General features: G+C 32.5%; 1 protein-coding gene across 1 annotated transcript in view; it reads left to right on the top strand.

Moving 5' to 3' along the window:
* The first annotated feature begins 4,238 nt into the window (after nt 1-4,238).
* Nucleotides 4,239-24,520, top strand: part of Actbeta (inhibin subunit beta) — a 35,312-nt gene continuing 15,030 nt past the window's right edge. The window contains exon 1 of the mRNA XM_081976653.1: nt 4,239-5,194. Coding sequence (XP_081832779.1) covers nt 4,678-5,194 — 517 coding nt within the window. The 5' untranslated portion in view covers nt 4,239-4,677. The remainder of the gene's footprint in view (nt 5,195-24,520) is intronic.

Genomic DNA, 24,520 nt, shown 5'->3' with positions numbered 1-24,520 from the left:
ACAGGGTCGACATTTTTTAAGCCACGTGAGTGTTGTCAAATTTCATCTTAATTATAGTGTTGCCAACTCCAAATTTAAATTATCACGATCGCGAGACGTGCTTTTACATTAACAGGTTTCTCTGCTACTTAAATGTTATTTACAGATTTTTCAAGGTTAAAGACGACATTTTCCAGAACAGATGGCTGTTGTTGACAGGTGTCAATTTAACTTTACAGAGTTGCCAGCTACAAATTTAAAGTGTGACGATCACGTGACGTGCTTTTACATTTTCAATTGTCACAACTCGTTAAACATGCGATTTACAGTATTTTCACTATTTTAACGTTAAAGGCGACATTTTTGGGTCACGTGACTGTTGTTGACAAGTTTTAACTTAACTTTACAGTGTTGCCAGCTGCAAATTTAAATTGTCACAATTGCGTAACGTGCATTGATAATTTCAGGTTTTCCAACTGATTAAATGTAATTTACATACTTTTCAAAGTTAACGACAAGACGACATTTTCCGGGTCACGTGACTGTTGCAGACAGTAGACAACGTAACTTGACAGTCTTTGCCACTATTACCAGCTGCAAATTTAAATTGTCACGCTTACTTGATTGATGACATTTTCCAGGTCACGTGACTGCATTTGACAGACGTCAACTTAACTTTACATCGCAAATATAAATTGTCACGATTGCGTAACGTGCTTTTGCAACTTTAGCTTTTTCAAATGTTTCAGTGTAATTTACACAATTTTCTAGGTTAAATACGACATTTCTTAAATCACGTGACTGTTGTTGTCAAGTTTCAGCTTAATTTTACAGTGTTGCCAACTCCAAATTTAAATTATCACGATCGCGAGACGTGTTTTTACATTAACAGCTTTCTCTGCTACTTAAATGTTATTTACAGATTTTCCAAGGTTAAAGACGACATTTTCCAGAACAGATGGCTGTTGTTGGCAGGTGTCAATTTAACTTTACAGAGTTGCCAGCTACAAATTTAAAGTGTGACGATCACGTGACGTGCTTTTACATTTTCAACTGTCACAACTCGTTAAACATGCGGTTTACAGTATTTTCACTATTTTAACGTTAAAGGTGACATTTTTGGGTCACGTGACTGTTGTTGACAAGTTTTAACTTAACTTTACAGTGTTGCCAGCTGCAAATTTAAATTGTCACAATTGCGTAACGTGCATTTATAATTTCAGGTTTTCCAACTGATTAAATGTAATTTACATACTTTTCAAAGTTAACGACAAGACGACATTTTCCGGGTCACGTGATTGTTGCTGACAGTAGACAACGTAACTTGACAGTCTTTGCCACTATTACCAGCTGCAAATTTAAATTCACGCTTACTTGATTGATGACATTTTCCAGGTCACGTGACTGCATTTGACAGACGTCAACTTAACTTTAACATCGCAAATATAAATTGTCACGATTGCGTAACGTGCTTTTGCAATTTTAGCTTTTTCAACTGTTTCAGTGTAATTTACACAATTTTCTAGGTTAAATACGACATTTTTTAAATCACGTGACTGTTGTTGTCAAGTTTCAGCTTAATTTTACAGCGTTGCCAACTCCAAATTTAAATTATCACGATCGCGTGACGTGCTTTTAATATTAACAGCTTTCTCTGCTACTTAAATGTTATTTACAGATTTTTCAAGGTTAAAGACGACATTTTTCGGAATAGGTGGCCGTTGTTGACAGGTGTCAATTTAACTTTACAGAGTTGCCAGCTACAAATTTAAAGTGTGACGATTCCGTTAAGTGCTTTTACATTTTCAACTGTCACAACTCGTTAAATATGCGATTTACAGTCTTTTTACTATTTTAACGTTAATGACATTTTTTTTGGTCGTGACTGTTGTTGACAAGTTTTAACTTCACTTTACAGTGTTGTCAGCTGCAACTTGTGATGTCAGCTCTAAATTGTCACGATTAGGTGAGGTGCTTTCATTATATCAGTTTTCCCAAGTGTTTAAATCTATTTTACAAACTTTTCAAAGTTAAAGACCACATTTTCTAGGTCACGTGACGGTTAACAGTTGTCATCATAACTTTACAATGTTGCCAGCTATAAAAAAACTAAAATATCGCCAAATTTTGGCAAAAACTAAAAAAAGTGCCATTTTACGATTTTCCTGAGCTTATTCGAATTTTCCGAGAGCTCCCAAAGGCCACTTTCCAAAATTTGGGACCCAAAGAACCCAAATAAACACTTTTCGTCGATGAGACCAAACATGACCGAAATTTAGTTACGTAGTGTTATGTTCTCAGATCAAAATTAACAGAGTAGGTATTGAGTAACACATAAACAATCACCCTGCACAGGGTGAACCAAATTGGACGTATTTAAATGGGAAGTGCTTTTATTAATAGATTAGACGAAAACTGATTTTGTTGTCTGAAACTCAAATTTGATAGAAAACTTAATGGCGAAAACCGTTGGTTAATATCTGTCACCGTTTGACAGATATAGGGTGTTTATAAGAACTATTTTTTTTCACAAATACAAAAATACATTTCTACAGCAACTTTTTGCGTAGAATCCAGTAGTGTAATAGTATATTATGTTACTAGGAGTAGGAAAAAGCGATTATTGTGCTCAGCTCAGAAGATTGTCCGACCGAAGCGAAGCTGAGCCTTTGATATTTCTGAGCAATTAGCCAGTTCAATCATATCAACGCATTCTTCTGATATTCTTTTTTGAAGCTGAGCGAACTTAATTCTTTTTTAAAGTATAATGACTTTTGAAATTTCGGGGCAATTAGGGGATTAACATCAACCTAATTCTTCCAACCTTTTTTTCTTAAGTTGACAGAACTAAATTCTTCGCTAAAAATATGATGGTTTTTGAAATTTTTGGTCAATTAGCCAGCTCAAGCGTTTCAACACATTCCTCTATTCTTCTTTCTTGAAGTTAAGAAAACTCAATTCTTCCAACGCAATATGCTAACTTTTGAAATTTTTGGGCAATTAGCCAGCTCAAGCGTTTCAACACATTCCTCTATTCTTCTTTCTTGAAGTTAAGAAAACTCAATTCTTCCCACGCAATATGCTAACTTTTGAAATTTTTGGGCAATTAGCCAGCTCAAGCGGTTCAATACATTCTTCCGTTCTTCTTTTCTGAAGTCAAGAAAACTTAATTCTTCTCAAAAATGTGTGGCATATGAAATTTCTGGTCATTTAGGTGGCTCAAGCGGTTCAAGACATTCTTTCGCTCTTCTTTTCTGAAGTTGAAAGATCTCAGTTCTTATAAAATATGTTGACTTTTGAAATTTTTTAGCAATTAGCCAGCTGAAGCGTTTTACGACATTCTTCTGCTGTTTTTTCCTGAAGTTAAGGTAACTCAATTCTTCAAATTGCAAAATATCGACACTATCGACAGATTCATTGTGACAACCACAGCATAAACAACCACAACCTCATTTTTTTCGTCAAAACGTCAATGTCACTCATACCCATTCATCATGCATCAGAAATGACAATATTGACATTATTTTTTTACTAGTACAACAATGAAAATTCATTATTGTACTAGTAACATACTGTAGTCTTTCTACGTCGGCAGTACACGTCAATAATAAGGATATTTTAGACCCCTTAAAAAAAATTGTTTTTACAATACGCACATAAAAATTTGTTTTACAACAACACCCTGTATATTATTTCATTTTTGAAAAGATCTTAAAATTGCCATTCTAATGACATATAACACTTGATATTTTAATTTTTTTCCTTTTTAACGAATTTTTCGTGCTTATCTCAAAAACCGTATCTAATAGAAAAAAAAAATATTCTACTGGATACTACGCGAAAAGTTGTTGTAGAAACGTATTTTTAGAAATAAAAAATAATGCACCTTGAAGTTTTGAAGAAAAGTACGATTTCTGAGAATCACCTGTCAAACCTGTGACAGATATTAACCAACGGTTTTCGTCATTAAGTTTTGAATCAACTGAAACGTGGTGCTACGTTGCCAAACGTTTGCTGTTGTAACATCCTGTCATATTAATAGTCAAACTATTCTAGTTTTTTCTAAAAAAAACAACTGAATAGATTTGTTTCCCATTGTTTGATTCCATTGGCCGCATAATCAAAGTTCGAAATCATCGTGAGTCATTCCGATGGATTTGTATCCAATTTGGGCCGTTCTTGCTTCACTGAAAAAGCTACGACGATTCTTCCAGACATCCAGAAAAGTGCAGGGTTTTAGAAAAGTTGGGAAACGCAAGAGAGCCGTGCTCGAGCGATGTTTCAGTTCTTATTCAATCGTCGAGTGCAGTAAACGCGCGACGCGATCGCAAACCAACCCCGTCAATTTTTCGCTACCCTTAAACGCGACCGGACTTTAGGATTATGCCGTAAACACAAATTAAAAATGTATTGTCCGAGGATTGTCGTAGTGTAAATTACTATTTGACAGTGAAACGAAAATTGAAAAAATTGCTCCGCGAGCGCAAAATGTTCTTCCAAGTTTGTAAAGTGCGATTCTGCTACAGTCGAAAATTTGGACACCGCAAATTACATACGAGACAAACCGGCTAAGGAAATGTCACCCACACCCTAGATAGGCAATAATGCAAAGTTAGGCTAATTACTAGAAGACTAAAAAAAAAACTTGTTACTAATAAGTTTAATGTTAGAAAAATTTTCGAAACAAACACATTCCAAATGGCTGTTTTTAGAAATTACTACAACAAACGTATTCTACTCAGTTGGACGGTGTCAGTTTCCTGTCTATATCTGCTCTGCAGTACCTCCATAATTGCCATCTCCTGCAGTGTAACCTCCGGTGAAAAGGTGCGGCACCATCGAGTCAAAAGCCAAATCGAAAAAAACTTTGTGCCAGAAGACGACGAAGCCAAAACGGCCACTTTCGGTTGTCCCAATTGTTTGTACAAGCATATGCGAGATAAGGAACCGGTCGAGTCTGATCAACTCAGGTTGGATGCCATCAAAAAGCAGATTTTGCAAAAGTTAGGATTGAGGGCGAAACCCAACATCACTCACAGTCTTCCAAGAGAGGTGGTCATGGCTACGTTAACGAGGGCCCAGGAAGAATTAGTGACAAGGACAAGCGAGGAGTTCAATTATCGTACGACTAGTGAACGAACTGGAAGTATTGAAACCGTTGATGCGGATGATTTTTACGGAAAGACTAGTGAAATTATTTCGTTTGCTGATCAAGGTAAGTTTCCTACTTTCAATTTACATAACACATTTATTATCAGTAATTTTTTTTGAATTAATAATCCAAAAATTTAACTTTTTAGGTTAAAACTTAAACTATATAAGTTTAGCAAATATGTACTTATTCTCGAAGTTCCAGTAATTATTAGTGAATTACTATTAATTACTCATTACATTACTAATACGTCAAATAACCCCCAGTTAACAAAATAAGTATAAATTTATAAAAAGGAAAACACAAAACCTTCTCCACAACATTTTTTCCTTTTCACTAATTTGAATGCGCCTCCACTGTGTTTACGTGCGGAAAAACTGCTACTAACTACTACTTATTTATAAAATGTATGAATATCACATAATTATTTAGAGTCCGGATTAAAAAGCACTAAAATTGTGAAAAAAACCGTTTTAAAAGCGAAATAATTTTCCTCAAAAAATCTGTAAAAAAGCTTTAAAAAGCACAAAACACTTTTTTTTTTAATTTTTTAAAATATTTACATAACTACACATAGCTTAGGTTTTGTTAATCGCATATTTCTTGGCTAATTGCTTGATGTATTCTAGTATTTTATTCCAATTCATGTTTTAAATGTAAAAAAGATCAGTGTTTTGTATTTATTCTATTTTGGACTGTGGTACCAATATTTAACGGCAACCAGCCAGACTTTTTAATTTTTAAATTGGCGATCTCTACATATATGCAAGGAAACTGTGTGTTTGTAAGAAAAAAACAGATATACAGTATAAATCTACCTTGTATTTAAGTAAAGGCAATTTGATGTGCTTTTATACAGGATGATCCAAAAGAAGGGTAAAAAAGTACTTAAACGCCAAAGTGTCATAAAACTATGATTGAAAAGTGCCCCCTTTCGGAGCTAGCGGGCCCTAAGTATATGCCCCAGGAAAAAAAAATTTAATTAATAAACTAAAATAAAACTCATATGAAAACATTTTGAAGTAATGATTTGGCGTTTTTTTTTCAATTTTTTAAAATAATCTGGACAGGTATTAATTTTTTTCATTATGGATTAGCGTATAAAAATAAATATGACGGTATCTGAAAAACTATGCAAAATAAAAAGAAATGTTTAGACAAACTATTCTTAAGGAACAGTAAGGGGTATCACATGTGCCCCATCAGAACGATCTAAAATTACAGTTTAAAGAAATTTAAAGCAGTCAAACTTTTTGAGCCAAACTATTTGTCCAGATTATTTTAAAAACCTGAAAAAAATTCTAAATGACCAGTTCAAAATGGTGAACATGAATGCCAAATTTGATTTGAGTAACTTTTTTCGTCTAGGAATTTGAAATAAAAAAATGGTTTTAGTGGCTTACCTTTAAGGTGCTCGAACTCGGTAGAGGGCACTTTTCGACTACATTTTATATGACACTTTGGAGTTTACTTTTAATGTACTTCCACTCTTAAATTATTCTACAATCAATTTAAACCACTCTGTATTTTCTGTTTTTACAGATAAAGATTATGAAAACATATATTAAATAAGTTAAATTGAGCAATAATAAGAACATAAAAAAATAAACACAAATTAAATGTTATCCTTAAACAGAAACAGGTAAACTAACTCAAACTTTGAATGAGTTAACAACTTTATACTACGGTATTCATTCCTGTAACTGTTCTTAAATACCGTGATTCGTTAACGCTAATATTGTTAACAAACAAAATTTTCACCGATAACGTAAAAAAAATAATGGAAATAGAGTCAAAAGCACTTTATATCTATTATAAATAAACATTTATATGTATACATATTTTTTATAAAATCCTGCAAAAAATAACACTTTTTTGAATGATTTTTAGTGCAAAAAGTTCCACTTTTTAAAGCTCTTTTTTGCACTATAACACGTAAGTACAAAACTTTCACTTGCGTGCAAAAAAGATGTACTTTTTGCACTTGTTGCATAAATAACTATTTGTGAACTCAGCTTAGTAGATTGATTTCATTATAATATTATTGTTGGTGAGAAATTACAGAGCTCTTGCAACTGTAAATTAACCTATGCAAAATAAAACCATACAAAAAATAGCAGCAAATAAGTACAGAAAACTAAAATTAGCATAAAAAGAAGAAAGGGCATGAAAAAAAATCGTCAAATGACGTGTTTTTGCATAAAACGCTCACATTAGATGTCAAAAGTGAGTTGCTCTTATTATCTACAAAAATCAAAAGGGTTTTTACCATTAAAGGCTTTCATAAGGAGTAACAAGGCAAAAAGTGCCAGGATGCTCCAATTCCACTAATCGTAGTTCCGTTATTTGAAGAGCTACAGAAAAGTGTAAATAAAGAAAGTTGTAGGAAATTTTATTTTCTACAACATCGTATTAAGGTGTTTTTGCAATTACGGGCCTCCTTAAGGAGTTGCTTTTAATATAAGCAACTTAAATGTGTGTTAGTGGGCTTTCCCACCTAAGTAGCATGCAACGTGTGACATGCTGCCTGGAAGAAGGAAGCATGCTACTTATTTTAAAAGATACGTAAATTAATGTCCGGTTTTTTGGGTTAAAGCAACAAAATTGTAACTTTGTACCAAAATTACTTTTCATAAAACTAAACTATTCTAACCTAACCTAAAAAAGTGCATTTGGTTATTTCTTATTAAGATTTAAAAAGGATTTTGAATTCCTTTAGAAAATTTTTCTTTCAATTATTGTTTGATCAGCTTTGAAAGTGGTTAGTACTGGTAGAAATACAGGGTGTCCAATAAGTCTGGAATATTGCAAATATCTCGAAAACTACTGATTTGGTTTTTCTGAAAGTGCATGACGTGAGGGTGAAATGAGGTTTGTAAGTATACAGGGTCAGTCACAAAGTATATCAATGACGTTATAGCTATTATTGTTACTTATACCCTTATAAGTGGGTAAAATTTTCAAAAAACAAGAATTTTGGACAATTAATTAGCAAATAGATACATAGGAACTTACTTATCAATTTTGTTTTCTCAAATAAAGTTATGAAATCGTTGAATTAGGTTTTACGAGTATTTTCACATTTTGTCATTTTCATTTCACCTTCACGTCATGCGCTTTTATTTACTATAACAAAAAATCAGTACGTTTGCATCAATATTTCACTTTTAATGTAAATTGAAACAAAACAAAGCTCAGAAAAAAGCTGTCAAAACCTTAGTTCCTTAGGAATTTGATTAACTTACTAAATACTAAGAATATGCTTTTTTGTGCTATAATATAAATTATATCTAAACTATTAATAACTTAATAGACTTACGTAATTATAACCTAACACTTTTTGTAACAAAGTCAATAGAACTTTATTATTAGGACTCATCCTTTCAGAGGAACTATTTTGGAAACACTTTTTAATAATAGAGCAGCTCTAATGTCTACCATACAATTTTATGGTTTTTAATTGCGACAGTTGACTTTTTCAACAGTTTAGCTGGAAACTGAAAATATAAATTTGTACCAAAAAAAGTCAAATATCAAAGTATTAAAATTTTGTTACCAATATAAGTAAAAATTATGGAATAATCTAACAAAACGTGTGGATTCTTCTGAAATTTTTTGAAGATCAATCATCATCACGTTTTAAAGAATATAACCAATTGGAGCCTACTAACTAATTTCTAAATTATTTTTCGCAAGAATAAACTACTAAACTACGTAAGCATATTAAAAATTCCTGCCAACTTGAAATTTTTATCCGCAAGGCTCAAATTAAAATTATAATCATACTCTGACCTATTTCGTCTGTATAAAACACACCGATCGACGTGCGAAACGAGCCCATCGATTGAACTAGAAAACTACAGCTAACTTATTCATAGTAATGAATAGTTTAATCTGGTTTTCCTAATTTATACGCCACAATACGACAACCTTTGTCGGTTTTACCATTATATAATAACCAGGGATTTGCGTTCTTTCTTGCAATCGTTCCGTTCCCCACCGTATTATGCTCGGACAAATCGAAACCAAGACTTATTTGTCGGATAGGAAACCATCCATTTAGAGTTTGACAGATTACCTGGAATTTATAACGGGCAATATCGCGTTATGTTGTTTTACAAACTAGTCGTATTTGGTTAGGAAAGTAGGTAAGTAAATTGTATTTATTCTTGTCTTATTAGAGTGATTAGGGATGCGAGTTTTCTAATAATACTTGAAGTTTTAAATTTACTTAATAATTTTTTAGTAAATACTACTGAAGCACGATTTTATTCACCTTTAACAAAAATTTGTCAAAAATGTGCCTCACAAATATTGCCTCTATTTTAAAATTATTTAATTGAAAGACAGTAACAGTGAGAATAGATTATCATAGATCACAGTCTACTGAAAATAGTTATTATTTCTGCATTTTTAGTTTAAGTTGTGTTATATTATTATTATATAAAAGAAAATAATTATCAAGTGTGTATATGGTTATATTATGTCAAATAGAATGACGTAACGAGATTATAGAACGGTAATGTAATATTTGCTTCTTTATTTGTCACAATTGTCATATTCGTAATTCGTGCTTATTGCTCCATAGAACTCCAAGCGGTAGAACTATTTTCAATTGGTAGTTCCGCGTCACAGCAATCTCTATTTATGTCTATGATTAAAATAGACGTAGAAAGCTTAGTAAAAATCACTAAAAAGATAATAAGAACCACACATAATTTAAGATTAAAGAGTCCAGTCAAAGCTGTTGTTTGTTGTTATAATTAATTCAGACAATACTACTACATAAATTAAAAAACTTTTATCAACAAAACTAAATCAAGTTGAAAATTCCTCTTAACTCAAAAGCCCTTCAGCTAGAAAAATGGTGATTGTGTATCTAGAAAAAGCGTCTCTCTATCTACTGGCAATAATTTTCGTTTCCGTCGCCCCCTTGCCGCCCTTCAAGCCCCTTGAAAATTTAGTGCGGTAATTTGGCCCATCGATAAATCATAGGCCACAAGATAAATTCCGGAAAAGCCGGGGGGAGAATGTAGGAAATGCAGAAAATCTCGGAGAAATGCACTCTGAGTGCACGACAAAGTGGCCGAATCATCCGAGTCACGTCGATGGTACAAACCGAGTGAAAAGCCAGCCATAAACGTTCGATAAATCAACAAGGGCGACTTTCCCTTTGACTTATCGGTTGCGAAATAAGGGCCTTAGGGAGACACGGCCGATGCAAGTTTTTGAAGATGTAATCAAGAAAATTCGATGCGGAAGGGTAATTTTAGATTACCTCGGCAATATGTCGGTTTATCCAGGAAATTCAAGTTTTTGGCACAATTCGTGTTTGGAACAGAAATTGACGTAAAGTATCTTATTAATAGTTATTTACGTATACATAGAAGGCTGAAAGTAATATTACGGCCCGCAGACAATGTTATGTTTTATTTTACATGTTTACGTCGCCAGCTGTCTGTCGATATTTCGTGGTTTTCCTTGTTAAAATTAATTTTCTGAATAAAGCAGATGGTAAAGTGACACTTTTCGTCTCGTTCTAAGACAGATAATAGTGAAGAAAAATGCAATAAAACAATAAAAAAGCACATTTTTGAAATTGATTGTCAGTAATACAAATAGTCGACTTTTGACCACCAAAAGTCAAATACCTGAGTTATTTGATAATAAAAACAGATCAGTCAGAATTTGACAGTTTCCACTTTAACATGTAATAACTCAATTATTTTGACATTCACAGTTGATTATGCTAATTTGAAACCTTTGAAAAACATTTGACCACCCTATACAGAGTTAGCCACCCACACCACAAACTGTTCATTAATTTAAGTTTATTATTACAAAAACTATAATTATAGTATTATAAATAATGGGAAATTTGGAAACTGGAATTACTACAAGTGAAATTAATGACGCAAACATGCCTGATTCGCATAATGATAGTTTCGGATATACTTACAGGGTGTTGAAAGTTTTTTTTGTCATTATTTCCTATTTTTACTAGACTAACCAAGATACTAATTCTATATAGTGTATGTAGTGAAAATGTCAAATAACTGAGCTATTTGATCATAAAAATAAATTGACGCAAATATGAATCTTCCATTTTGACAGTTCATAACTAGATTATTTTGACAGTTACACTTTCTTGTTTTCTTTTTTGCTCTTTGTTATTGCCTCTTTTCTCTCTCCCTTGTCGCATGCAAGGTTTCTCTATCTTTAGTTGTGTCTTTTTGTGACTGGTCTATTCTTCAGTTTACTTTTCTGGTTTTTGATTTTGCTTATTTCTTTCTCCTCCTCACTATTATTTTTCTTATTTTTTTCTTTCTCTCTAAGTTTTGCTGTTGCTCTTCTACTTCACTCGATTTTGAACATGAGAAAAATTCGAAAGAACCAAAAATAATTACAGAACAGAAAGAGAAAATAACGAAACAATGTGATGTCGTTATATTTCCCAGTCGATTTAAGTCTTTAAATTATTGGATTATACAAAAATGTTATAAAAACTTAAGTCTAGCATCTCATCATTAGTTTGCATCCAAATTGTAAGAAGCAGGAAATCAACTTTTTTCAACGTTTTTTTTTGTATACAAATTAGCTTTCATGCCTTACAAGTCGAAAACCTAGTAAAAATAGTCTTAAAACTCGATTTTTTAGACTGAAAGCAGTCTTAAAACACTAAAAATAGTCTACAATCCTAGAAAGCTAAATTTTTAAGAACTGATAGGTTTTCAAGTAAAAATAGGTTCCGATAAAAATTAGATTTTTAAGTATAAAGTGTTTAAGTTGACTTTCAGTTCTTACAAGTCTGAAACATAGTAAAAACAGGCTTAAAACTTGATTTTTCAAGCTGAAAGCACTAAAAACAGACTAAAATCCTTAAGAAAGCTCGAATTTTCAGGATTGATTCGTCTTCAAGTCATTTGATAGTCAAAGAAACCAAAAAAAAGGTTTTCAAGACTACAGATAGTGTACAAATAGGCTTTCAGGCTTTACCAGTCCGAAACTTGATTTTTCAGGCTGAAAGTAGTCCTAAAGCACTAAAAACGGTCTAGAATCCTTAAAAAAAACTCGATTTTTCAGGATAGATGAGTTTTCAAGTCATTTAATAGTCAAAGAATCCAGAAAAGAGGTTTTCAAGGCTACAAAGAGAGTACAAATTGACTTTTAGGCCTTACAAGTCCAAAACTTAGTGAAAATAGTTTTAAAACTCAATTTTTTAGATTGCTTTAAAATATTATAAAAATTGTAGAATCCCTGAGAATACTCAGATTTTCAGGATTGAGTGTGAGGATGAATTGGAAATTTCAGAATGAATTTTCAAATCTTTTAATAGTCAAAGAAGCCAGAAATGGGGTTTTCAAGACTACAGAGAGTGTGCAAGTTGACTATCAGGATTTGCAAGTGTACAACTTCGTAAAAATAAGCAGTAAAAAGTCTAGGATTCTTAAAAAAATCGAATTTTCAGGATTGCTGTGTTCATAAGGCAATTTTATTAAATAATTTAAATAAAAGAGCTAAAAAATGACTGAAAGTTCCAATTTTAACTTTTCTACAGTTTTTAAATGTGCTGCCTGAGTTTTCAAGTCAATTCTAAGACTGTCTTAAGTACATAACAAAATCTCTAAAGTAATAAGAAAATATGTTATCTTTTTGTTGCAAATATTAAGAAGTACAGCAGAATAAATGTTTTTTTAAAGTCCATATTTTCAATCACTAAATCGTCAATGCTAGTTTTACTAGATTTGATGTAATTTTGATTGTAGTAAACACACATATTTAGCCATATTCGGTTAAAGAAGCCCTACGGTGAGCCACCCTGTATACTATTTCCTCTGTAAAGTTATCTAAATATTTTTTTTTTCTGTAAAAAAATCATTGTTTGACAAAATTTCAACAACTGTTATATTTTTATGAAAGGCTCAAATAAAACTTAGCATGTTGCCAAAAAATAGGACTATACAGGGTGTTCCAAATAGCATCTTCCACTATCAGTTGATTAGTAGGAATTTTGCTGATTTCCTTTCGTTTACAGCGTGGCCAAACTCGTTTAGTTGTCCAGCCAAATTTCAGAGGCTACTTACATACAAGACTTGTATTTAAAGTTTTTTCATATTGTATGTAATTACAGTCATTGTTTTCTATATTTAGCACACCATGTATACACTTTCTAAAGCAGTTATAGTGAAACATGTATGGTAATTTAGACACGTCATGTTTAATATAATTCTAAATCAATTTTAACTCTAAATAACAGTTAGTATGCAATTACTAAGCCAACTTAAAACCAGTAAAATTAACAGTATCTTAACATTGTTTTAATTTTTGCAATTTACTTAAGACATTCTTATAAAAGGATTATAGTTTTGACCTGTAGTAACCGTTTTAAATACATTTTGCACTTTCATAATCCTTTACTATACAATTGTTTTTCTTCAGCAGCTTAATCTCACATTAAGATCTCGGCTGACCATAATCAACCCTTTACTGGACACTTATGGCCTGTCGGGACTAAATTCATTGATTTTAAACTTGGGAAAAGCCAACCATACAATTTTATAGCTTTTTTAACTGCCACTGTTTTCCCCATAGAAGCATCTTTACCAGACCAATAAGGAGGAAATTTATGCCGTTTGAATTGCAAACATTCGATTGATTCCAGTGTACTGGTTTTATTAGGGATCGCGGAGTCAGTGGTTTATAAAAATCCAACCCGTACATAGTTGAGACGTTCGACACATAAAAGAAAATCCGGAAATTTAGCTTTAAATACTACGAAACGCGAGAGAAACTTCTACCTGAATGCTGCTACTTTAAAAGCACAGTAAAATAGTATATTCTATATTAAGAGCGGAAAGTATATATTTGCCGCTTGCTTTTGTAGTTGTTCAAGACTCCTTCCAGTCTAAAAAATGTCATTTTAATACTATTTTGACTAAGTTTGAAATTGTAAGGCCTGAAAGTAAATTTTTACACTCTTTGTAGTCTTGAAATAGTATATTCTATATTAAGAGCGGAAAGTATATATTTGCCGCTTGCACATGAAATTTGCAGCTTGAGGCGAAGCCGAACGCTGCAATCATGTAAAAGCGGCAAAAGTACTTTTGGCTCGAAATATAGACAATATTTTTTCGACGACTGCTGTGGGGTGGATTAGAAGGACAACTCACATCATTTTCGTCGCTCGAACTCATTGTCACCGATAAATCACTTTGACGGAATGTGGTTATTTCAAACAGGTATGTCAAGCGTTGTTATGGAAACGCCGAAAAAAGTTGGTGAGTAGATTGTTAGTAGAAAGCGAAAACGCTCTAGAGCAGAAAATCTCTCTTTCTGCTCGCGCGCGGCAAATAACCCCTTTCTGCTTCTAAATGGAAGCGTACATGAGGTACTTTCAAAGTAAGTCGTCGAAAAATATCATTTTTCGACGACTGACTTTGAAAGTACCACATGTACGCTTCCATTTAACAGCAGAAAGTAGTTATTTGCCGCGCGCGAGCAGAAAATGAATCATTTTCTGCTCTAGAGCGTTTTCGCTTTCTACTAACAATCTAGTCACCAACTTTTTTCGGCGTTTCCATAACAACGCTTGACATACCTGTTTGAAATAACCACATTCCGTCAAAGTGATTTATCGGTGACAATGAGTTCGAGCGACGAAAATGATGTGAGTTGTCCTTCTAATCCACCCCACAGCAGTCGTCAAAAAAATATTGTCTATATTTCGAGCCAAAAGTACTTTTGCCGCTTTTACATGATTGCAGCGTTCGGCTTCGCCTCAAGCTGCAAATTTCATGTGCAAGCGGCAAATATATACTTTCCGCTCTTAATATAGAATATACTATTCTGCTTTCTTTGACTTTTAAATGACTTGAACTTGAAAACTCATATTTCTGTTTTCTTTGACTATTAAATGACTTGGAAACTCATCAATCATTAAAATTTTAGCTTTCTTAAGGATTCTAGACTTTTGTAGTGCTTTAAGATTGCTTTCAACTAAAAAAATCCAGTTTTAAGACTTTTTGCACTAAATTTCAGATTTGTAAGCTTAAAAGTCAATTTATACACTCTATGTAATCTTGAAAACCGCATTTATGGTTTCTTCGACTATTAAATGACTTGAAAACTCAATCCTGAAAACTTTTTTTAGGGATTCTAGACTATTTTTAGTGATAAGCAGTCTTAAATGCTTTCAGTCTAAAAAATCGAGTTTCAAGACTAATATAACTAGGTTCCAGACTTGTAAAACCTGAATGCCAATTTGAACACTCTCTGTAGTCTTGAAAACCTCATTTTTGTTTTCTTTGACTATTAAATAACTTGAAAACTAATCAATCCTGAAAGATTGAGGTTTTTTAAGGATTCCAGACCGTTTTTAGTGCTTTAGGACTACTTTCAGCCTGAAAAATCGAGCTTACATAAGAATTCTAGACTGTTTTTAGTTCTTTAAGATTACTCTCAGCCTAGAAACCCCAATTTTAAAACTATTTTCATTAATTTTCGGACTTGCTAAGACTGAAAGCCAATTTGTACACTCTCTGTAGTCTTTAAACTCCATTTCTTACTTCTTTCACTATAAACTTGACTTAAAAACTAATCAATCCTGAAAATGTAAGCTTCCTAATAAAATTCTAGATAGTTTCAGTCTAAAAAATCGCATTTTAAGACTATTTTGACTTGTAAAGTCTGAAAGGCAATTTGTACAATCTTTGTAGTCTTGAAAATTCCATTTCTTCTTTCTTTGACTTTTAAATGACTTGAACTTGAAAATTCATCAGTCCTGAAAATTTTTTGAAAAGTTTTTATTGCCTTAAGACTTTTTAAGTTTTGAACTTGTAGTCTTGAAAACTTTATTTTTCGCTATTTCATTATAAACTAGACTTCAAAACTCATCAATCCTGCAAATTCGAGCTTTCTTAAGAATTCTAGACTGTTTTTAGTGCTTTAAGACTGCTTTTAGCCTGAAAAATCAAGTTTTAAGCCCAATTGTACACTCATTGTAGTTTTGACAACTCCATTTCCTCTTCTGTCACTATAAAATTGGCAGTTAAAAACTCAGGTTTTGCATTAACACACTTAAAAACTGACTGAAAACGTTAAAATTGGACCTTTCGGTAAATTGTTTAGGTCTTTACTTGCATTGCACCAATTACTTGAAACTTGCAAAACTGTTGCAGTGCTACATTTTGAAGTTTCTAAAATCTCTAAATATGATTCCAAAACATTGACTTAGAATTAAGAATTGGTTATTCAAGTTATATTTCTAAGTCTTTGATTTGAATTGCTTTTACAGCTCAGAATTGGTTTGAACTCTGAAAACTGAATTACATTTCAAAACCAAAATAATTAAACTTGAAACGATTTCGAGCAGAAATATAACTTAAAAACTGAAAAATTGTTTTAAATTTCTAATTTCCCTAATTTCCACTAAAGCAAAACTTGATTTGCAGCTTACAATTTGGATGCAGATTAAACAGTTAATGATTAGTTTGTATGACTTTAATATCGTTATTTAAGTGCAGTGTTTAAAGAGTGAACTTAACAGTTTTGTCAAACCAAAGTGACATTATAAGGTGTTTTTGTCAAGAAAGTTTTTTCGAATAGCCTGCCTACTTTAGAACATAAATAACTTGACAAAATTAGACAAGAATTCTGAAATTATGCCTTAAATTTCGTCTATTGTAGTAAAATTCATAATTAAATAAAGTTTGTTGTCGACTTTTTTAATCTTTAATACTTCAAAATTTGTATTATTGTTATACAGTTACTATTAACATTACTGTGTTTTTGAAACAAAAAAGACCATTGCCAACCTTAAATAATAAAAATTGCCATTTACAACAGATTTTCTTCAGACCGAAAACTGAATTAATATATAACCGACAACATTTTTCAGTAACGTAGGGCATTATTCCAATAATTCCGATAGGACACTATTGGAAAAATGCTTCAGGAAATTTTGTAAGTGTAGAGAAACCAATCAGAATTCATAACTTGAAATGGTTGCCAAGGCGCCAGTTCTGCCAGAGCAAAGAAACTTTCATTTCAAATCCAACAATTTAAAATGCATGTAGACTGTGCTCTTTTACGTATTTGAGCAGCTTTGGTCAATAAAAAAACTGCTAAATAACCAGATTAAATATGTTATGATATCGGTTTATGTAGTAGTAAGAGTGCACTAAACATTTAGCTCCTTTCTACTAACTCTAAAGTGTTTTGTGTGAAATTATCCAACAAATCACAAAAATATGTATTTTAATATACAATGAATGGTAAAATTGAAATATAAGAGTAGTGATTGTTAATAACATGTTTTATAGTTTTGACTACAAACTTGTTTACTAACAATATTAGCAAGCTTTTATCGTTGAAGAGCTCTCAGAAGAAGTGAAAGAAACTACAGTAACTTAAGAAGGTGTAACGAAGAAAAAAGTCGTGAAGAAACGGGTACTTAATCAAAAAGAATAAAGGCGATAAGGAAGAAATAACTCAAATCGTAACAATAGAAAAAGAAAGTAAGAAACTTGAAAATATTGTAACTGTGGAAGAAATTTGTGAAAATATTAAAGAAACCGTAGTACATGCAATTAGGGTTCCAAAGAAGAAAATTGTTAAAGAAATTATTAAAAAGAAGAAGTAAAAAAACTGAAATTGTTACTGTAGAAGAAGATGATAAAAAGCCTGAAACTACAGTAACTGTAGAAGAAATTGGTGAAGAGCCTGAATTTGTTGGTGAAGAACTCCCCAAAACAATTACAAGACGCCACTGTGGTTGAAGAAGCAGTTTTGAATAAGAAAGTCTTAAAAAGCAAGTTATGAAGAAGAAGAAAGTAGGTAGAGAAGAAGAAATTGAAATCTTAATTATAGAACAAAAGAACAAAGCTTTTGAAGGTTTAGTAATAAAAAAAGAATTGAAAAATTTATGTCAAAAACGAAAGTAAAAAAACTTAAAAATTAAAGGAAAACTAGAAATTACTCCAGAAAGTTATCTTTACGTATCTATTTACAAAGAAGGTTCTCTGGAAGTAGGTACATCAATTCCAAGGCGAAAAAACACCAGACATCACAGTTGAAAAAAGGAAAGTCAAGAAGATCGTCAAAAAGAAGAGAGTAAAGTTGTAGAATAAACACTGGAAGAATTAGAGTATGTAAAAGAAGAGTTGCCGGAAGAAGTTCAGGAAACCACAGTAATTGAAGGCATCCCCAAAAAGCGAGTTGGAAAGAAAAAAATAATGATAAAGAAAAAGGTAGACAAGGAAGAAAAAACAAAAATCTTACACTGGACTGGACTCCTGAAATTACATCAGTAACTATTAAAGAACAGTTACCCGAAAAAGGAAATATTGAAGGAAACAACTGAAATTATAGAGTGTGTAATAAAACAGAGACCAGAAGAAAAAGAAGGAGTTCCAGAAGAAGAAGTACCGCCATAGGAGAAGGAATTACAAGAAAGACAACCATCAAACAGCGTATTATTAAAAAGAAGAAAGAAGACAAACTGGAAGAACGGAAATCATCATTGTTGAAAAAGAAGGAAAACAAAACCTGAAACTATAGTAACAGAGAGGTCTCTGAACAGTTTGAAGATATTGAAGAGGTCCCTGAACAAATTCAGGAAATTATTGTGGTTAGAAAAAGGCGTTCCTATGAAAAAAAAAAACTAAAAAAATTATAAAAAAGAAGAAAGGGTACAAAGCAGCAAAAAATAAAATTGCTACCGTCGATGAAAAAGGTATAAAGTTTGAAACTATAAGAACAGTCGAAGAAGTGCCGGAAGAACCTGAACTAGCAGTTGAAGAACTTCCAGAAGATAAACAGAGATTGAAGAAGTCGTTTCTAAAAAGAGAGCTGCCAAAAAGAGCGTTATCACGAAAAAGAAGGTAGACAAAGAAGAGAAAACTGAAATCTTTACAATTGAAGAAGAAGGCAAACAGCCTGAAACTACAATAATAATTAAAGAACCTGTGCAAACCGAAATTCAGAAAAATCAAAGAAAAAGTGCCAGAAACGCACAATTAATCAAAAGACAGTTAATTTGGAAGAACCTCCTGAAGATACAGAATACATCGTGGAAGAACTTACTGAGAAAGTATTAGGAAAAGCTGTCATTGAAAAATGTGTACCAAGAAGAACTGCCGTGAAAAAACAGGCAATAAAAAAAAAGGAAGTAGGCAAAGAAAACAAAAACCGAAATCGTAAATGTGGAGGAAGAAGGCAAAAAGCCTAAAACTACAGTAACTATAGAAGAAACTACCGAAGATCCCCCTCTCGAAGTTGTTGATCAAGTTCACAAAGAAAGGTGCAGTGAAGAAGAAGAAAGGTGACAGGGAAAAAGTAGAAAAAGTTTTCGAAGAACCGGAATACGTTGTTCAGGAACTTCCTGAACAGATTTTACAAACTACAATAATTGAAGAAGCTGTTTTTAAGATCAAAACTTTTAAGAAAGGGGTAAGAAAGCAGAGGAATAAATTGAGAAGGTGCCTGATTAAATTCAAGAAACCGTTATAATTGAAAAGAACCTCCCTAAAAGAAATTACTAAAAACATCTTTGAGAGGAAAGATGGAAAAGAAGAAAAAACTAAAATATAACTGTAGAAGAAGATGTCAAGAAGCCTGAAACCACGGCAACAGTGAAGAAATTCCTGAACAACCTGAGTATATAGAGGAACTGCACGAAGAAATTCAAGCAACTACTCTAGTTGAAGAGTTTCCAAAGAAGAAGATTGTCAAAAAGGGATTCTTTAAAAAAAAAGAGGGTGACAAAGAAGGAAAGGCTGAAATCGTTACTGTAGAGGAAGACAGCAAAGAACCTCAAGTTGTTAGAGAAGAACTTTCAGAAGAAATTCAATACACTACAGTAGTCAAAGAATGCATTATTAAAAAGAACAAAGGATACAAGCACGAGACAACTGAGAAACTGACTTCTCGCTGTTGAAGAAGAAGGCAGAGAGCCAAAATCTCCAATTACAGTAGTTCAAGAAACAGACGAAACTAAAGTATTAGAAGATCGCAAACTAAAATTGTAGTTATGTTATTAATCTCACCTATTACGCTGTGTGATTAAGTTTTGAAAATGATTCTCATGTAAAGTTGCCATTCGTAAACGTGGAATAGCTTGTAATGTAACGGAACCGGGAAATAGTCAAACCTGGATTTTGACAGTTTTCTTCTTTTTCAGAATTTTTTTGGAAGTAGCTTTTATAATAAATTATTTTCAAATACGCTCTTTTTAGTTCCACCCAGTATTAACGGCACGATAACTGTTAATATTTTTATATTACATCATCTCAAATTGGACACCCTGTGTACTTGAATTTTTTCAAATTTTTGGTTGCGACCACCTAATGCCTTGATTGACATCAATAATTATTATTAGTTAACAGTTTCATTTATTTGATATTTTGATATTAATTCTACTGTTCTCCATCATTCATTGATTTGACTTTAAACTGCAGTTTTAAATTCCTGGAATCACGTACTCTATTCTAATTTAATAGAGCCAGAGCCACGTAGTAGACTCAATATTGTTAAAGTTCGTAGAAAAACGGGCCGCCGTCAAATAGTAGGTTACATCATAGGATCGGCTGCGATGTCTGTATTTACCCAGCACGTGGTGCAAGAGGATCGTCTTCGTCGTTCGAATCGCCGACGCCGCGTCGGGCTGGAGCCGACGCCATCGATTCCTAGAGGCGTCGCGGCGTCGGCGACGGCCAAAAGAAGGGTGGCGCACGTGCGAACCACGTGGACCTCTCAGGTGATGATGTCACCAACCATATGATATGCAGGTGGCACACGAACGACTTGACCGTGTCTCTGTACAATTTTTTGTTTTTTATTTGGTGGTTTAAACGTGCCATGTCTTCAGGGAATTTTGATGTTCCTTTCAGCAAAAAGTAGATTTGTACTTTATTATTTTGAAATTAAACTAAAGTCAAGAAGATAGTTGTTACTGTAATGATGAATAGTAAACCATTAAAAAAAAACTAAAAACTGTACATTTCTGATCTTAATCAACTAGTCATAATCATATGGAGAATCACGTACAAATCGTTAGTTTTAGAGTGCAATTAACATTTTGATAGAATGACTTTCAAGTAGCTGCTATAACAGTGACCAAATGAGCGAAAACGCGTCAATATATATTTTCATAATTTATGCGAATATGATGGTCATTTTATTTTTCAGCGCAAAAGCTTTCTTTTCAATGTAATTGAAAGTAGTTTAGAACTAAATATAGTATGAAAACATCGATTCATGCTTATAAGAAAAGAGTTTTAATCGGAAAATTTATTAAATTTTTTAAATGCTTCCCTTTCGAGATATTAATTGAGGAAGTTTTTTTTTTATTTGATTCTAAAAGAAACGGCTTCTCAAACCCTCTTTGGTTAAAAAAAGTATCAGTCAAAGCATTTGAAAGTTACAGGATTTTTTAGCTGCTATCTTTACTATGAGAAGTTTATTCTAAAATAATGTGGAGAAAAATAGATTTTTGGGTGCCTTTTAACAGGTTGCATATACTTAACCGAAAACCATTGTCTAATAATAAAATGAATAATAAAATGACAAAGCTTTATATAAATTTAATTCTTATTAATTTTATAATAATTTGTTTTAAACAAAAATATTACAACTGTCTTAAACTTTTCCAGAACCGTTTTAAATTGCCAGAGGTTTCTAGGACCATTTTGAAAGTTCTTAGACCTCTGAATGCCATTGAAAACCTTCTAAAAAGTGTCAGAGGCCTCTACAACTGTCTTAAACTTTTCCAGAACCGTTTTAAATTGCCAGAGATTTCTAGGACCATTTTGAAAATTCCATAGACCTCTAAATGCTATTGAAAACCTTCTAAAAAGTGTCAGTTGCCTCTAGAAGTGTCTTAAACCTTCCCAGACTTGTTTTAAATTGTCACAGGCTTCTAGGACCAGTCTGAGTGAGCCAAAGAATTTTTGAATGCTACTGAGAACTTTCTGAAAAGTTCCAAAGCCTTCTACAACTGTCTTAAACTTTTCCATAACCGTTTTAAATTGCCAAAGGTTTCTAGGACCATTTTGAAAGTTCCATAGACCTCTAGTGTTAGGTTATGTTAGGCTTTTTCTTCTTACTGTTCCAAATTTGGTAGTTTTTTAGGTCAGGAATAGGAAACTTAATGAGGATTGCAAAAATGTGCTGAAAACTGTCATTTTTTACAAGCCAAATTTTGTAGTGTTTTCTCAGCCAATTGAATAGGAAATTTAATGTTCTTAAAACAGCCATTTTCTTACTTCAAGTAGGTCACGTGACTGCCCTGCTAAATTATCCTCCTTAAACCACGTGGTATTTGTCACTAAAGTCAAAATTGCCAAAATATACCTAGAATCTGCAAGAATTAAAGTTCAACACATTTTTCGAAACGAGACGTGTTTCTGAAAGTTATGACAATTAGTTTGACAAATTCCACGTGACCTTCTAGCTGAATAATATTCTAAAATCACGTGACAAATGTCACTAACGTTAAAACTGTCAAACTGTGCTCAAAGGATGCAAAAATCAGGGTATAGAAAAGTTTTCTTGCAGTATTTCATATAAATCGTGTTTGTGAGAGTTATGACAGTTTTCACGTGACTGTCCAGCTAAATTATCCTCTAAAACCACGTGGTATTTGTCCCTGAAGTCAAAATTGCCAAAGTATACCTAGAATCTGCAAGAATTAAAGTTTAACATAGTTTTCGAAACGAGACGTATTTCTGAGAGTGATGACAGTTATTTTGACAATTTTCACGTGACCGTCTAGCTGAATAGTATTCTAAAATCACGTGACAACTGTCACTAACCTTAAAACCGTCAAACTGTGCTCAAAGGATGCAAAAATCAGGGTTTAGAAAAGTTTTCTTGCAGTATTTGATATAAATCGTGTTTGTGAGAGTTATGACAGTTGTCACGTGACTGTCTAGCTAAATTATCCTCTAAAACCACGTGGTATCTGTCACATAAGTCAAAACTGTCAAAATTTGACTAGAATTGGCAAGAATCACGGTTCATCATAGTGTTCGAAACAACACGTGTTTCTGAGATTTATGACAGTTGTTTTGACAATTGTCACGCGACCGTCTAGTTAAATAGTGTCCTAGAACCACGTAACAACTGTCATTAATGTCAAAACTGTCACACTGTGCTAAAAAGCTGCAAAAAATCAGGGTTTAGAAAAGTTTTCTTGCAGTATTCGATATAAAAACGTGTTTCAGAGATGTATGACAGTTTTTTAGTTTTTCTGTCTATCTAAATTTTTCTCTAAAACTACGATATAAATGTCACTAATGTCAAAACTTAGAGAAAAATCGGGAAAAAAAAAATTAAAATCTATATTTTTGAAGTATGCAGTATTATAGCAAACGGGCATTAGTTTTCGATGTAGAATCGATGATTAAAATTTTTTGCAATCATTAAAAAGCGCTGTATAATAATAATATTTGTTTTTTTATATAAATTGTTTATTTTTTGATCTACTGTTTTTTGACCGATTATTCTACTTTTGTATTTATTCTTATTTTCTCTTTTTTGGGCAATGACAAATACTAAATGACAATGTTTCACAACAATATTGTTTTGTTAATTTTATTCTCCATTTCTGCCATGTCTATGCTAATCGACATTAGCAAATTATGGCAAATGTTTCCAATTCTGTTTGTTATACAGGGTGTCCTACCAGGAACTACCGTGGTCAATATTTCGTAAATTGCAAAAGATAACTTTTTAAAATTTTCAGAATATCCTTGCAAATAACATTACAAATATAAAAAAAACAATGGCCCAGTTTTTTCAGATATCTTTAACATCTTCAGCTTTTGGAAACGCTATTTAGTTCAGCTTTATTAGAAGAATTAAATTGTTTTGGCATAAAAGTTAAGAATAAAAAAATTACAGTCAAGACAACAAACAAAAAACTAATTTTTAAAAACAATCTGTATATAGACCAATATGTAAATTCTGAAACAGTACTCTGTATTCTTGCCCAACACCAGTGAAGACGGTAACTCAATTTTTTTAAAATTAAGTGTGAGTATTAGAAATAATTTAGTTTGCCATTCTACAGAATATAACAATAACGCTTTTGTGTTTCAAACTGATGTAAAGCATGTCCGAGTATTAAAATTAGCTAGACAGTGAACCATCAATAGTGCCATACACAATATAAAACTCCCAATACTGACAAGCGAGAAAGTTATCCGACAAACTAACTTTCTTTGTAAGTTTTAGCCCATAAATTCTCGAACGTTATTATAGATTTTGATTTTTCTCGAAAGCAATTCGGTCCGCGAACTCCGAAGTTTGCAACTTGCTCTATTCAATTTTGCCGACTTATATTCTCGAGAATGCGATAGGGGTCGTGCCTGAACTTGATAAGTTTTTGAC

This window comes from Ips typographus, linkage group LG3 (assembly GCF_016097725.1).
Source record: "Ips typographus isolate SLU linkage group LG3, UJ_Ityp_2.0, whole genome shotgun sequence".
In the NCBI taxonomy this organism is placed as follows: domain Eukaryota; kingdom Metazoa; phylum Arthropoda; class Insecta; order Coleoptera; family Curculionidae; genus Ips; species Ips typographus.
This window is presented reverse-complemented; position numbering and strand designations above follow the sequence as displayed.